General features: G+C 33.7%; 2 protein-coding genes and 1 long non-coding RNA gene across 10 annotated transcripts in view; 1 reads left to right on the forward strand and 2 right to left on the reverse strand.

The window, feature by feature from the left end:
* tead4 (TEA domain transcription factor 4) overlaps positions 1-2,860 on the reverse strand; it is a 61,337-nt gene extending 58,477 nt beyond the window's left edge. For all 7 annotated transcript variants that reach the window (XR_012400113.1, XR_012400111.1, XR_012400112.1 and 4 more), the window contains exon 1: positions 2,640-2,860. The gene's annotated coding sequence lies outside the window, so the exon portion shown is untranslated. The remainder of the gene's footprint in view (positions 1-2,639) is intronic.
* LOC137489311 (uncharacterized) overlaps positions 2,799-16,092 on the forward strand; it is a 100,183-nt gene continuing 86,889 nt past the window's right edge. Inside the window, exons 1-3 of one of the 2 annotated variants that reach the window (XR_012400152.1) lie at positions 2,799-2,861; positions 7,491-7,606; positions 10,407-10,492. This is a non-coding gene — a long non-coding RNA (uncharacterized lncRNA). Of the gene's footprint in view, positions 2,862-7,490; positions 7,607-10,406; positions 10,493-16,092 lie in introns of those variants that run through there. The other variant, XR_012400153.1, reaches the window with a different exon arrangement.
* si:dkey-82f1.1 overlaps positions 9,118-16,092 on the reverse strand; it is an 88,591-nt gene continuing 81,616 nt past the window's right edge. The window contains exons 15-20 of the mRNA XM_021470581.2: positions 15,615-15,792; positions 13,301-13,342; positions 10,878-10,983; positions 10,385-10,660; positions 10,220-10,306; positions 9,118-9,752 (exon numbers count right to left, since the gene is read on the reverse strand). Of these exons, the coding sequence (XP_021326256.1) occupies positions 9,721-9,752; positions 10,220-10,306; positions 10,385-10,660; positions 10,878-10,983; positions 13,301-13,342; positions 15,615-15,792 (721 nt within the window). The 3' untranslated portion in view covers positions 9,118-9,720. The remainder of the gene's footprint in view (positions 9,753-10,219; positions 10,307-10,384; positions 10,661-10,877; positions 10,984-13,300; positions 13,343-15,614; positions 15,793-16,092) is intronic.

A 16,092-nucleotide genomic window follows, 5' to 3' on the forward strand; every position in this document is an offset into this window, starting at 1 on the left:
CTTATAATTAAGACTTATTACTATGAAGACTTGTGCATAAATGCAGGAATATTAATGTTAAGGGAATGCTACTGTGGGTCTGGATTTCTTGCCACAATCACAGTGTTAACTAATGAAGGAAAGAAATGGTGAGCTTAAATTGCTTTTAAAAATTAAAAATAAAGCAAGAATGTATAATAATAAAAACTAAAAAATAAATATAATTGAAATATCTAAAAATAAACAAAACTTTCATAATATTACTATAATATTACTACCATGTGGTAAACAGTAATCAGAATGATATAATCAATAATAATAATAATAATAATAATAATAATATTAATAATAATAAGTATTATTATTATTATTATTATTATTATTATTATTATTATTATTATTATTATTATTATTATAACAAAATAAATATACATTAACAATATAAATATTAAAATGATTGCACAAGCCCCAAACCTTTGACTGGCAATAAATTAAATTAAATTACATTAAATTAAATTAATAAGTATTAAGTAAATTTACACATAAAAATAATAAAATATTAGTAAAAATATTAAATTATTTTTAAAAAATAAAATGTCTTGTTTTGTGTAACGAATGTTAAGATCTTTTACACGTTTAATTTGTTAAAAAATAAATAATAATAATAATAATAATGATAATAATAATAATAATAATAATAATAATAATAATAAATCTATGTAAAAATACTGAAGCAAACAGAAGCTTCAATTTAAATGCTAAAATAATTATAATTATAATATCTAAAAATAAATAAACTTTCATAATATTATTGTTATTCTACCATGTGGAAAAACAATAATCAGAATATTACCAAACAATAATAATATAAACAAAATAAATATACATTAACAACATAAATAATAAAATAAGTACACGTGCCCAAACTACCCTTGACTGGCAATAAAATAAAATAAAATAAATTTTTTTTTTAATTAAATTAAATTAAAATTAAATTAAAAGTATTAAGGAAATGTACACATTAAAATACTAAAATGTTGGTAAAAATATGAAATTATATTTTTTTTAAATAACAAAATTTCTTGTTTTGTGTAACAAATTTTAAGGTCTTTCACACATTTAATATGTTAATTAATAATAATAATAATAATAATAATAATAATAATAATAATAATAATAATAATAATAACCAATCAATTTAAAAATACTGGAACAAACAAATGCTTAAATCTTAATGCTAAAAATAAAGATAATTTTAATATCTAAAGATAAATTTTACTTTCATAATATTACTGTAATTCTTAACAATAATAATAATAATAATAATAATAATAATAACAACAATAAAATAAATATACATTAACAACATAAATAATAAAATAAGTGCATGTGCCTAAAATTTAATTTAATTAAATGCTTTTCAATCTAAAGTATTAAGTAAATCTAGACATTAAAATAATAAATATTAGTAAATAATAATATTAGTAAAAATATTAAATCATTTAAAAAAATGTCTTGTTTTGTGTAACAAATGTTAAAGTCCTTACCACATTTATTATGTTAAATAATTATAAAAAATAGCAATAATAATAATAATGTTAATGATGATGATGATAATAATAATAATAAATCAATGTAAAAATACTGTAACAAGCTGACGCTTAAATCGTAATGCTAAAAATAAATATACTTTTATTATATTAAATAAATATTAAATACAACTTTCATAATAATATTGTTATTCTACAGTGTGGCAAAACAATAATCAGAATAATATTAACAACAATAATAATATAAACAAAATAAATATACATTAACAACATAAATAATAAAATAAGTATGTGGCCAAAACTCTTGACTGACAATAATATAAAATTAAATTAAATTAAAGTATTAAGTAAATTTACACATTAAAATTATAAAAAATAATAGTAAAAATATTAAATAATAAAAAAAAAGACAAAATGTTTTGTTTTGTGTAACTAATGTTAAGGTCTTTCACACATTTAATATGTTAAATAATAATAATAATAATAATAATAATAATAATAATAATAATAATAATAATAATATTAATAATAATAATAATAATAATAACAACAACAAAATAAAAATAAATTAACAACATAAATAATAAGTGCATGTGCCCAAAACCCTTATTATTATTATTATTATTATTATTATTATTATTATTATTAGGCTTTTTGTAACAAACGTCACGAAATCAATGCATGCATACATGCATGACAGTACAGACATAACGACAGTTATAAACAGTTATAAATCAAATTAATTATGTTTTCCCACATATATGCATTTAAATCACTTATTAAACTGGTGAACCAAGAAAGCACCTGCAGACAATATTTACAGTATGAATGTGAAGTTCGTAATCTCCATAATTCTCGCAGTGATGAGCTCCCGCTGAGCGGCCGCGCGCTTCTGACGCGATTAAAGTTCCTTGCAAAGTTTCGCGGGAAAGCAGAAAAACAGAGCGCGGGAATTCCGGTAATTCCAAATATTCCATTGTTACATCACATTTCGTCATCAAGTGTCAGATTAAGCACTCGTTTCTCGGGTGAGGAGAAAATCCGCGCTGTTTTCCCTGTGTAACATTAACTTTGATGAATATAAGTGAGTTAAATAAATGAAAGTCTTACCTGTGTGAGGTGTTTTGGCGGTAAATATCTGCTCGAGTGTGTGCAAGCGCGCGAGGAAGGCTGGAATTTGAGGAATTGTCCGCAGTTCTGGCGTGAGGAGCGGACAGGAGGAGGAGGAGGTGTGGAGGGAGGTCCGGCTTTTTTTTCCAGAGGAAAAGCGACAGACTCGGTGTGGAGAGAAGAGGAAACACGCCTGGATCCAGAGGGATTCACATTGTTCTGGTCAGTGTGAGAGACAGCTGTGTGTTTGTCTCTCTCTGTGTGTGTGTGTGTGTGTGTGTGTGTGTGTGTGTGTGTGTGTGTGTGTGTAGACACACTCAATAGATAACTGTTCTGACACTCAACACACACACTTTCTTCATGATATGACCAATGTACACAGAGCTGAACACTAAATTATTAGCTCTCCCGTGATTTGTTCGCTATTTCCTGTTATAGTTTTCTTCAGAAGACTTATTTCATTTATTTTGGCTGGAAATTTTTAAATAAGTAAGTAATTAAGAGTGTGTGTGTGTGTGTGTGTGTGTGTGTGTGTGTTGGCTACATAGCTAACCACTGTTTTCCAATGACTTCCTAATTACCCTAACTTGTCTAATTAACCTAATTAACCTAGTTAAGCCTTTAAATGTCACTTTAAGCTGAATAATAGCATCCTGAAGAATATCTATAGTCAAATTGTATGTGCTGTCATCATGGCAAAGATAATTAGATATTAAAAGCAGGAACATATTTGAAAAATGAGTCAAAATGGCACAAACAAACATCCAACTCATATTTCAGTGTTTTTAACATCTGAAATATATTTTATATTTAATAATTTGTGTATTTTGTGTGTTCTTTCTGTTTTATTCATAATAGTGCATTTAATAATAATATTGCTGTTGTTATCAGGGGGTTTCCCAGAGATGGGTTGCAGCTGGAAGGGCATCCGCTGTGTAAAACATATGCTGGATAAGTTGGCGGTTCATTCCGCTGTGGCGACCCCACATTAATAAAGGGACTAAGCCAAAAAAAAATTAATGAATGAATGTTGTCAGGGGTGGTTTTAGGGATTTGGGGGCCCTAAGCAGTTCCAGGCATGGGGCCCAACACTCCTAAAATGCACCCTTTGTAATTTTATACATTATTTATTTATTTATTTAGCAGTTTTTGTTTTTCTTACATCACTGAATCTAATTTTTCTTGTTTAATCTTAATGAAATCTCTACATTTTAAACAGGCCTGTGGACAGGGGGGGTTCGGGTTGGTTTGAAAGACCCACCCACCACTGATAAAGCTCCAGAATTTGTCCCATACATCAGCTCACTGTCTATCTTTGACTGCCTTGCCATCATAAATTGTGAAAATAACCCGATGAAGAGTGCTTTAAGCCCAAGTGGAATCCTCTGTTGGCTGTCATGAATTCAGCTAATCAGTTTTGTCCAATGCAAACAATTATTTTTCAAGAAAACATATCTGACTAAAGTTGTCATCTTTCACCACTGAGCTACACTCTCAGAAATAAAGGCACGGGAGCTGTCACTGGGGTGGTACCTTTTTAATAGGTACACATTTGCACTCGAAGAGTCCATATTGGTACCCTTAAACGTATATATACCTACAAATTTAAAGAGGAACTCCTTTGTACTCTTTAGGTACCAGTATGTACCCTTGAGGTATTGATATGTACCATTTTAAAAGGTACCACCCCAGTGACAGCTCTCGTACCTTTATTTCTAAAAGTGCAAGTAAGTAAACGTTCATTTATTTAGCACCTTTCCCAGACATTGAGTCACAAAGTGTAATGTAATGTAATGTGTATTTATATAGCGCATTTATTGTGTATGGCCATACACCCAAAGCGCTTCACAATCATGAGGGGGTTCTCTCCACACTACCACCAGTGTGCAGCATCCACTTGGATGATGCGACGGCAGCCACAGGACAACGGCGCCAGTGCACTCATCACACACCAGCTATAGGTGGAGTGGAGAGACAGTGATCGAGCCAATTCGGTGGAAGGGGATGATTGGGAGGCCATGTTCGTAAGGGCCGATAGAGGGACTTTGGCCAGGACACCGGGGTTACACCCCTGCTCTTTCACGAGAAGTGCCATGGGATTTTTAATGACCGCAGAGAGTCAGGACCTCGGTTTAACGTCTCATCCGAAAGACGGCGCCCACTGACAGTATAGTGTCCCCTTCACTTTTACTGGGGAATTAGGACTCACACAGACCACGGGTTGAGCGCCCCCTGCTGGCCTCACTAACACCACTTCCAACAGCAACCTAGTGTTCCCTAGTGGTCTCCCATCCAGGTACTAACCAGGCTCAGCCCTGCTTAGCTTCAGTGAGTAACCGGCCTTGGGCTGCAGGGTGATATGGCTGTGCTTTACAATAAGAGAAAACAAGTACAAGAACACAGGACAATAAAAAAGACATGTTCAAACATGTTAAAACTAATTAAAAATCAAAATACAGAAACACTAATGCTGTTAATTAAAAGCTTGACCAAAAAGGTGTGTCTTTAAACGCTTTTTAAAAAGTTCAATTGATCCCAGAGTTCTCAGTGCTAGCGGGAGAGAGTTCCAGAGCCGTGGGGCCACCACACAGAAGGCAGAGTCACCTTTAGTCTGAAGACGAGTTCTGGGAATGGCTAAAAGACCTCATAGACCGGCTACATGAGTGACTGCTTAAAAGATCTCGAATATACAGGGGTGCTTGACAGGGCCGGAGTGGGACTGCTTTTCAGCCCTGGAGTTTCAAGCCTCAGACCGGCCCACCTCAGTTCACGACTGACTATATTAAAATAAGGTCATTTCCAAATCAGTTTCTAATTACACAATCACGTCTTTTTTAAGTAAACAGCTGCTTTAGAACTTCAAATGTTCAACAACCCTAACAGTATTATATGTCTTAACAATAAAAATGAAAAAAAAATAAATAAATACTCAGATGAAAATCAAACCCCGGTTGGCGGCGTCGTAATCTAACATGCTAACCACTGGACCACAGAAATTGTTGTTATATCAAAAATAACCTGCAGGCTACTTATATATAAACAGAGCAGAGCTACGGTAAAATAATGAAAAAGAAGACTGTGGTCAAATAAATAAATAAATTTAAAAAGTGCGACTGCTGAGAGCAACAGATTTTGGAGCTAGGGACACCGGCCCTCGCGGCCAAAAAACGGACCGGCCCACCGGGAATTCTCCCAGTCCTCCCGATTAGCCAATCCGAGCCTGGTGCTTGACCATGCAGAGCTCTACTTGTAATGACCAGAATCTTAAAATTTACTCTAAAACTGATAGGAAGCCAGTGAAGTGCCTTAAGCACAGGCGTAATGTGTGACCTACTGGTGCTGGTTAAAAGCCTAGCAGCTGCATTCTGCAAAACCTGCAATCGCTCCATTGAGGATTTGTTCAGACAAGTGAACAGAACATTACAATAATCCAATCTAGAAGAGACGAAGGCATGAACAAGCATTTCCATCTCTTCCTTTGACGCCATATCTCTTATTTTTGCAATGTTCCTCAGGTGAAAACAGCATGTACGAACAATAGATTTAACATGGCTATTAAAACACAGAGCTCTATCAATCATGACACCAAGATTATTAATATCGCTGAAGAGTGTACTGTATTGTTGTTAAATAGAGAAATCATTTCACAAGTCACCTTTATTCTAAATATTGGACCTTATTTATTGAAACCAAAAATGATCAAGAAAAGGTGTGAAGCACCAAAGGTGGCCCATATTAAAGTTAATTTTAATACTAATCAGGCTATTGTTATCCATGATTTTTTTTATTTAACTTCAAGAGAAAAACCTTGAAGCTCTACATTGTTTTTGTTTATTTATTTGTTTATTTTTTTTAATTCAAATGGCCAAATTCCAACTGAGAAAAGTCGGTTGTGGCGGCCAGATTGTTATTGCCTAAGCAATGAACATAATGATGACCATCCGACAAGCTATTTATACAAAAAAGTGCTTAATGTCATTAAAATGCAGTATTTAAACCTCATAATGATGTGAATAACTGCAAAAAGGTCCACTTTTTGAGAAAAAAGAACCACCCCTTTCACTCGGCTAGCATCGGGCCTGAAATCCTATTAAGGCCCAAGGTGTTTTTTTACAAGCATTTTTTATTTCTCTTTGCTATTTGGGCTTATTGGAACCTAATTAGAATAAAAATCTAAGCGTCAACTTTTGATATGATGTACTTTTAGAGAAAAATGATGTTTATGTTTGTGGACTTGTGGTCTGAATTTCAATAGTATCTGGATGCAGCCTCAGCGATGCAGTGTCAGACACGATGCACTCAAATGGAGCGAGTGGTGTCACTGTGATGGAAAGGGTTAGGGGTGGGGTTAGATGAGCCCATTAAAAAGCATTGGATGCAGCCCAGATTGCACTGCACCAGGTCTGCATCCAGACCCCTCTCCCGAATTTACTTAAAACACTTTTTTCCCCGATTTTTTTTATCCATATTTAACAGAATTTTTTTTTAACTTTCTTTGACTATCCGAGAGTAAAAACAACATTATCCTACCATTTTTGGACAGTTAAAATAGGGTTTGGGACATTTTATATACTGCAGAACAGTTGCAGGATGACACTGTATGTCTGTAACAAGATATAAAACATTAAAAGTATTTTAACATAGCCACTTATGAGCTAAAATGTGCTGTCTACGTATCATAATAGCAAGATATTTACATTATGCTGTAATCCAAGAAATAACCACCTGATTTGTCAGAAAAAAACATAGAAAATATAGATTCTATCTCGTAAATGCAATGCAAAATCGTCGAGTTTGCACAGAAAAAGTTTTCATTGCTGAAGATCCAACAGGTTGTTGTTTGTCCAGCAGGTTGTGGAGCCCTCCACTGGACACAAGCAGGACTGCACTGCAAACTCATAACCTACACGTCCTGATGCTAGAACACATCATCAGCACATGTGAAGTCATCGTGCACAGGAAAGCAGGTGTGTGTGTATTTTTTGAATTTCTTTTTTTGTTCTCTTCATGACTGTGATTTGTTGAAGTTATAATAATAATAATAATAATAATAATACTAAAATGCTGGAAAGATTAATCGCATACAAATATTTTTTGATATAATATATGTGTGTTGCACTGTTGTATTTATTTAATTTGTGTCTATAAATACGCATGCATTTATTCAAGAAAATGTTAATTTAGTTATGAAATATGTGTATATGATACAAATTATATATACATTTAAATATCTATGTGACAATTTTTTTGCACAGTTTTGTTTTTATGTATGTGTGTGTATCGTATATACATAATAAATATATATAATACACACACATATTATTGCAAATCAAACTGAACTGAATCATTTTGAGTTGAATTAAATCAAACTGAATTGAGTTCAATTGAAAGGAATCAAATTGAATTAAATTAAACTGAATCGAATCCAGTTGAATAATTTCGAGCTGAATCAAATTTTATTGAATTAATTCACATTGAATTGAATTAAGGGTGACATGGTGGCTCAGTGGTTAGCACTGTGGCCTCGCAGAAAGAAGGTCGCTAGTTCGAGCCTCGCCTGGGTCAGTTTGCATTTCTGTGTGGAGTTTGCATGTTCTCCCTATGTTGGCGTGGGTTTCCTCCTTGTGCTCCGGTTTCCCCCACAGTCCAAACACATGCGCTATAGGGGTATTGGATGAGTTAAACTGGCCGTAGTGTGTGAGTGTGAATGTGAGAGTGTATGGATGTTTCCCAGTATTGGGTTGCAGCTGGAAGGGCATCCTTAATAAAGGGACTAAGCCGAAGGAAAATAAATTAATAAATGAATCAAATTTAATTTAATCTAATTAAGTTTAATTAAATCAAATCAAACTAAATCAAAATTGAATTGAATCAATCAAATTGAATAATTTTGAGTTGAATTGAGTCTAATTTAATCAAATTGAATTGAATCAAATCAAACTGAATTGCGTTGAATTGAATCAAATCAAATTGAATCATTTTGAATTTAATTGAATCTAACTGAATTTAATTCAATCAAACTGAATCAAATCAGTTGAGTTAAAATCATTCAAATTAAAAATCAAATGAATCAAAATTGATTTGAATCAAATCAAATTAAATAATTTTGAGTTGAATCAAATCAAATTTAATTGCGTTGAATTAAATCTAATCAAATTGCGTTGAATTGAATCAAATCAAATTGAAACATTTTGAGTTTAATTGAATCTAAATGAATTTAATTCAATCGAATTGAGTCGAATCAAATTGAGTTAAAATCATTCAAATTAAAATGAATCAAAATTGAATGGAATCAAATCAAACTGAATCATTTTGAGTTGAATTTAATAAAATGTAATTTAATTCAATCAAATTGAATAACGTTGAATTTAATTGAATTGATTTGAGCTGCATTAAATCGAATCAAACTAAAGCGACTCAAGTAAAACTGAATCAAAAGTAAGAGAGCTGGAAAGAAGAAATCAATTCTGCAGACTGATCAAATCATACTGAAAACTGTTTATTAAGCACACTTTATAAGTCAAGTGGATAATAACTGTAGTGGTGTTCCTGAAATGCATCGCTGATCTCCATCTCTTTGATCTGCTTCCACTTTAGAATCTTTTTAGAATTCTAGAACATTTCCCAGATTCCATTTTTATTTTAAACAGAAACAGAAACTTCGTTCAGTCACAGTGGCGTGATTGTTTCCTTAAAAAGAAATCCACAGTGGATCTACGATAAATAGACTATAACAAACTAACGAACGGCATATTGATGATCATTTTAATAAGGAGTTTTACAAAGGTCTTATTATTTCTAGAAAGAATATAAATTAATTTATAGCCTCCTGTCTCTGAAGAAGTTGTTTTCTATCCTTTAGAAATGTCTGAAAATGAGTTAAGATCTGTACATGGAGCCTCCTGACTGCTTCTGTTAGTGGGTTTCAATAAGGTCCTGTAGTTTGGGGCTCTGGAAATGCACTGGTTTTGCTTCTGCAGTGTTTTCCATTGCCTTTGGTCCTCAGTTTCTTCTCTGCCCTCAGTTCATCATCCTCTCGGTCAGTCAGAGGGAATGTAATGTGCACGTGCTACTCGACTTTTCACTTTTTGGACAGAAACTTCATCTTGTGTCCTGTGAGAAAAATAAGATATGCTCAGAATTTCAGCAAAACACAGGCGGTTTGCTTTATATAGATCACAAACACTGAATTAAACTCACTTTATTTTAAATGCAATCAAATGGTTGAGCAATATTATGTCACACCACTGAGAAAAACAATGCTATTTTTAGTCTAATGTTGTTTTATATTTAGGTTGTAGACATTTAGTAAAGATGAAATTCGTCGTTAAAACCAAGATCTAAGATGGCCGACTTCAAAATGGCCACCATGGTCACCACCCATCTTGAAAAGTTTGCCCCCTCACATATACTAATGTGCCACAAACAGGACGTTAATATCACCAACCATTCCCATTTTATTAAGGTGTATCCAAATAAATGGCCCACCCTGTATATTAATACAATAAGCTCTATATACGTAAATAGCATACTATTCCAAACATGCCAGAATTGATCCACTTTCTTCAGTGAGACTTTACCTAAACCTTTGAGGAACTTGTTGACGCCTCTATTCTCGCCGCCGGGCAGAGAATCTAGATAGTCCTGAGCCCTCATCTCAAACAGACCTGTCCGAAACACAATACAGCAATTGAACACTTATGTTATCCTCCCAAGATTCTTTCAAAAACACAAGCCACTCCAACCTTTCAGGCCCTGCCTCCGCAGCTCTCTCTCCTGCAGGAACCCGGCGAACATCTGCGTCTCCATGAAGACCTCCAGGAACCTGCGCAGGCTTTTAGAGGAGACGGCTTTACGGAACGCCTCGCGCTGGAACGATGAAGGAGTGGGAGAAGAGGAAGACGAGGCTGAGGATTCTTCATCTCGATCACTGCCACCCATGAAGAGGGAGTAATGACCCACGATCTCCACGAAGAAACGCACGAACGCCTCCGACACCACAGAACTCAGACAACCGGGCTCTACCGGGAGAGAATATGATCATGAACTGACTGGTGCATTCAAAGAAAGACTGATAAAATATATGCAGTTGAGTGAATTATTAGCCTATTTATTGTTTTTGAAATATTTCTCAAGTGATATTTAAACATAATTTGGGAAATATTTGAAAAAATAAATCACAGGGGGGCTAATAATTTTGACTCTAACTGTATATATATATTTAATCCCGCTCCTCACCGCTAGGATTATCTGCCAGGTCAGAGGCGAACTCTTTCCTCCGTTCCAGCACGTGTTCGAGCGCCGCCTGCAGTTTATGAGGCAGAATCGAGTCTTCATCATCCATCTGGAACAATAAAAGCAAAGACAGCATTGATAATAACATTAATAATAGTAAAAATAATAATAATAACAATAATAATAATGTATTTTATTAATACTATGACTTTCTACATCAAGCTTAAAACAGTATAAAACATCTAACTGATGTAAAAAATAAGTCAATAAAATTAAGACAAAACACTATCATAAAAAGATTAATTTTTATTTGAGTTTTGTCATAATATTTTGAACATTAATAACCCACATTGAGGCTATCATTATATATTATTAGGTACACCTGTCCAACTGCTTGTTAACTCAAATTACTAATCAGCTAATCACATGGCAGCAACCCGATGCATTTAGGCATGTAGACATGGTCAAGACAATCTGCTGCTGTGGTATGTTGGCGTGGTTGTTGGTGCCAGACGGGCTGGTCTGAGTATTTCAGAAACTGCTGATCTACTGGGATTTTCACGCACAACCATCTCTAGGGTTTACATAGAACGGTCCGAAAAAGAGGAAATATCTAGTGAGCGGCAGTTCTGTGGGCGCAAATGCCTTGTTGATGAGGTCAGAGGAGAATGGCCAGACTGGTTCCAGCTGATAGAAAGGCAACAGTGACTCAAATAAGCACTCGATACAACCGAGCTCTGCAGAAGAGCATCTCTGAACACACAACACGTCCAACCTTGAGGCGGATGGGCTACAGCAGCAGAAGACCACACCGGGTGCCGCTCCTGTCAGCTAAGAACAGGAAACTGAGGCGACAATTCACACAGGCTCACCAAAACTGGACAATAGAAGATTGGAGAAACGTTGCCTGCTCTGATGATGGTAGGTTTAGAATTTGGCGTCAACAACATGAAAGCATGGATCCATCCTGCCTGGTATCAACGGGTCAGACTGGTGGTGGTGGTGTAATGCTGTGGGGGATACTTTCTTGGCACACTTGAGCCATTAGTACCAATTGAGCAAATGGCCTCCACAGCCACCAGATGTCAATCTAATAGAGCACCTTTGGGATGTGGTGGAAAGAAAGATCAACCGACAATTCTGCAGCAACTTTAATGCTATTATGTAAGTATGGACCAAAATCTCTGAGGAATTTTCCAGTACCTTGTTGAATCTATGCCATGAAGGATTAGGACAGTTCTAAAGGCAAAAGGTGGTCCAACCTGGTACTAGCAAGGTGTACCTAATAAAGTGGCCGGTGAGTGTTGAGATATATATATATATATATATATATATATATATATATATATATATATATATATATATATATATATATATATATTTTTTTTTTTTTTTTTTTTTTTATATAAGTAGTTGAAGTTATTATTAGTTATTATTAGCCACCCTTTCATTTTTTTTTCTTTTTTAAATATTTCCCAAATTATGTTAAACAGAGCAAGGAATTTTTTCACAGTATGTCTGATAATATTTTTTATTCTTTTTTTTTTATTTATATATATATATTTTTAAATGTTTTTAGAGGTTTTTCACCTTTATTGGGATAGGATAGTGGAAGACAGACAGGAAAGTATTAGGACCAGAGAGAGGGGAAGGGTCAGCATAGGACCTCGAGCCGGGAATCGAACTCAGGTCGCCGTGAGCACCATGGTGCTATATGCCGGCGCACTTAACCACTAGGCTAATGGCACAGACAATATTTTTTTCTTCTAGAGAAAGTCTTAATTGTTTTATTTCAGCTTGAATAAAAGCAGTTTTTATATATATTTATATAATAAAAGCCCCTTTAAGCTATATATTTTTCGATAGTCTACAGAACAAACCATCCTTTACAATAACTTGCCTAATTACCCTAACCTGCCTAGTTACCCTGATTAACCTTGTTAAGCCTTTAAAGGTCACTTTAAGCTGTACAGAAATGTCTTGAAAAATATTTAGAAAAAATTATTTACTGTGATCATGGTAAAGATAAAAAATATTATAAGATAAAATACATTTAAATTAAAAAAGTTATTAGAAATGAGTTATTAAAACTATTATGATTAGAAATGTGCTGAAAAAAAATCTGCTCTTCGTTAAACAGAAATTGGGGAAAAAATAAACTGGGGGGCTAATAATTCTGACTTCAACTGTGTGTGTGTGTGTGTGTGTGTATATATATATATATGTGTATATATATATATATATATATATATATATATATATATATATATATATATATATATATATATATACACAGGTCGTACTCTTTTAAAACCATTTTGGATTTTTTTTATTATCCTTTCTGCGCAAAAATACAAAAAAATCATAACTGAAGAACACAACTTTTCAAACCTAAAGATAAATCCACATTTAGCTCTATTTTGTACCTGTCGCAGGAAACGGCTGCTGCCGAGGTCGACCACCAGGACCTGAAAAAGAGCAGAGGACACGGTGATGTAATTTCCTCCAACAGTGCCGATCTCAACCATTTTTTCCTCTATCGCTGCTATTATGAGGAGAAACACTAGCGACACGTCCGGCCTCTGCTCCTCAGTCCTGATCTTTTGTTGATCCAGCATGTGTATATATAGAATATTCACAGCGCATCCTAGACTTTATTGGCCTGCTTTCCTTCCCGCATTAGTCTTGATGAGGTGTTAGATTTGAGAAGTCAGAGGTCAAACAGCTGAAAATAGTTTTGGAGATCTGGCCTTGATCCTAAAAGCACACTATCTGTATCACACTCACAGTATGCAGTGTGTGTCTGAAAAAATATGGGCTTTATAATCATACGAGTACTGTATCCCAGAATGCAGTGCACTCTTACATGGATTAAGTCTGATATGGCTCATTATTTGATCAGACTGATATTCTCAAAATAAAAATTGATTAGTATAGGATGTTAGTCTTTTATAGTATAGTATAGTATTGTATTGTAAAGCATAGTACAGTATAGTGCGATATAGTATAGTGCAGTATAGTACGCTTGCAGTATAGTATAGTGCAGTATAATATAGCATAGTATAGTATAATATAGTATAATATAGTATAGTGCAGTATAGTAACGTGCAGTGTAATATTGTATAGTGCAGTATAGTATGGTGCAGTATAGTAAATTATAGCATTGTATAGTATAGCATAGTGCAGTATTCCATAGAAAAGTATAGTATAATACAGTACAGTATTTCATATTATACAACAGTTCTGTCTGGTTCTCCAATCTGATTGGCTGAAAGCCGTGATATATTTAAGTAATATCATTGTTAACGCACGCCTCCCACCAGTGCCGATATACAGCCATATCACACTGCTACTCGTGTGATATTGCTCATATATATATATATATATATATATATATATATATATATATATATATATATATATATATATATATATATATATATATATATATATATATAAATATAGTGCAGCATTGCATATATAGTGCATTATAGTGTAGTACACCATAGTATAATATAGTGCAGTAGAGTATAGTAAAATAGTATAGTGCAGTATAGCATTAAATAGTATAGTATAGCATAGTATGGTATAGTGCAGTATGCTATGGTATAGTATAGTACAGTATAGTATAGTGCAGTATAGTACCGTGCAGTATAGTATTGTATAGTGCAGTGTAGTATGTTATAGTATAGCATAGCATAGTATAGTATAGTGCAGTATTCCATAGTATAGTACAGTATTTCATAATATAGTATAGTGCAGTATTGTATTATATAGTATAGCATAGTATGGTATAGTGCAGTATGCTATGGTATAGTATAGTATAGTGCAGTATAGTATAGTGCAGTATAGTATTGCATAGTGCAGTGTAGTATATTATAGCATAGTATAGCGTAGTATAGTGCAGTATTGCATAGTATAGCAGTATATTGTAGTGCAGTATTCTATAGTATAGTGCGGCATTGCAAAGTATAGTACATTATAATATAGTATAGTTCAGTAGAGTATAGTAATATAGTATAGTGCAGTATAAAATTACATTGTATAGTATAGCGTAGTATGGTATAGTGCAGTATGGTATGCTATGGTATAGTAAAGTATAGTGCAGAATAATATATAATAGAGTATATAATCTATACAATATAATGTAATATAGAATATAGGATAAAAAATATATGTAGTACAGTATAGTATAGTGCAGTATGGTGTAATATATTGCTTTATATTATAGTAGAGTATAGTGCAGTTTGGTATAATATAGTATAGTTAAGTGCAGTATGGTGTAATATATTGCTGTTTGTTATAGTATAGTATATTGTTGAATACTATAGTATAGTGCATTATGGTGTAATATATTGCTTTTAAGTATAGTATAGTATAGTATAGTGCAGTATAGTATAGTGCAGTATAGTATAGTGCAGTATAGTATGGTGTAATATAATGCTGCATAGTATAGTATAGTGCAGTGTATAGTATAGTGTAGTATAGTATAGTGCAGTATACTATGGTATAATATAATGCTGCATAGTATAGTATAGTATAGTGCAGTATAGTATAGTATAGTGCAGTATGGTATAGTGCAGTATAGTATGGTGTAATATAATGCTGCATAGTATAGTGTAGTGTATAGTATAGTGCAGTATAGTATAGTGCAGTATACTATGGTATATATAATGTTGCATAGTATAGTATAGTATAGTATAGTATAGTATAGTATAGTATAGTGCAGTATATTCTCACCTCCTCCAGCGGGAGCTCTTTCAGGCGGGTCAGTGAGCTGGACAGAAGCCCCACGATGAAAGGTGTCGGTGTGCAGACGATGTCCATCATTGCTGGAGGCAGAACTGGGATGTAGGTGTGCTGCCAGGTGAATGGGTACAGCAGAGCCACCACAGCATGACAACACTGGGAGAGAGTGCTGGAGACAGAGAGAGACAGAGAGAGAGAGAAAGAGAGAGAGCTGCACTTACACATTTACACCAGCAGATGGCAGAACACAGCAGTCAAGCAGAGCTGCTCAGCAAAATAATTTAATTCAACTAATTAATTAATTAAAAAGGTTAAAATACTTTCAATAACTTGGTAAAAGGATCATAAACGAAATCTTACAAGAAAAATTCTGTGTGTGTGTGTGTGTGTGTGTGTGTGTGTGTGTGTGTGTGTGTGTGTGTGTGTGTGTGTGTGTGTGTGTGTGTGTGTGTGTGTGTGTGCATAATAG

The sequence above is a fragment of the Danio rerio genome, chromosome 25 (genome assembly GCF_049306965.1).
Source record: "Danio rerio strain Tuebingen ecotype United States chromosome 25, GRCz12tu, whole genome shotgun sequence".
NCBI lineage: Eukaryota > Metazoa > Chordata > Actinopteri > Cypriniformes > Danionidae > Danio > Danio rerio.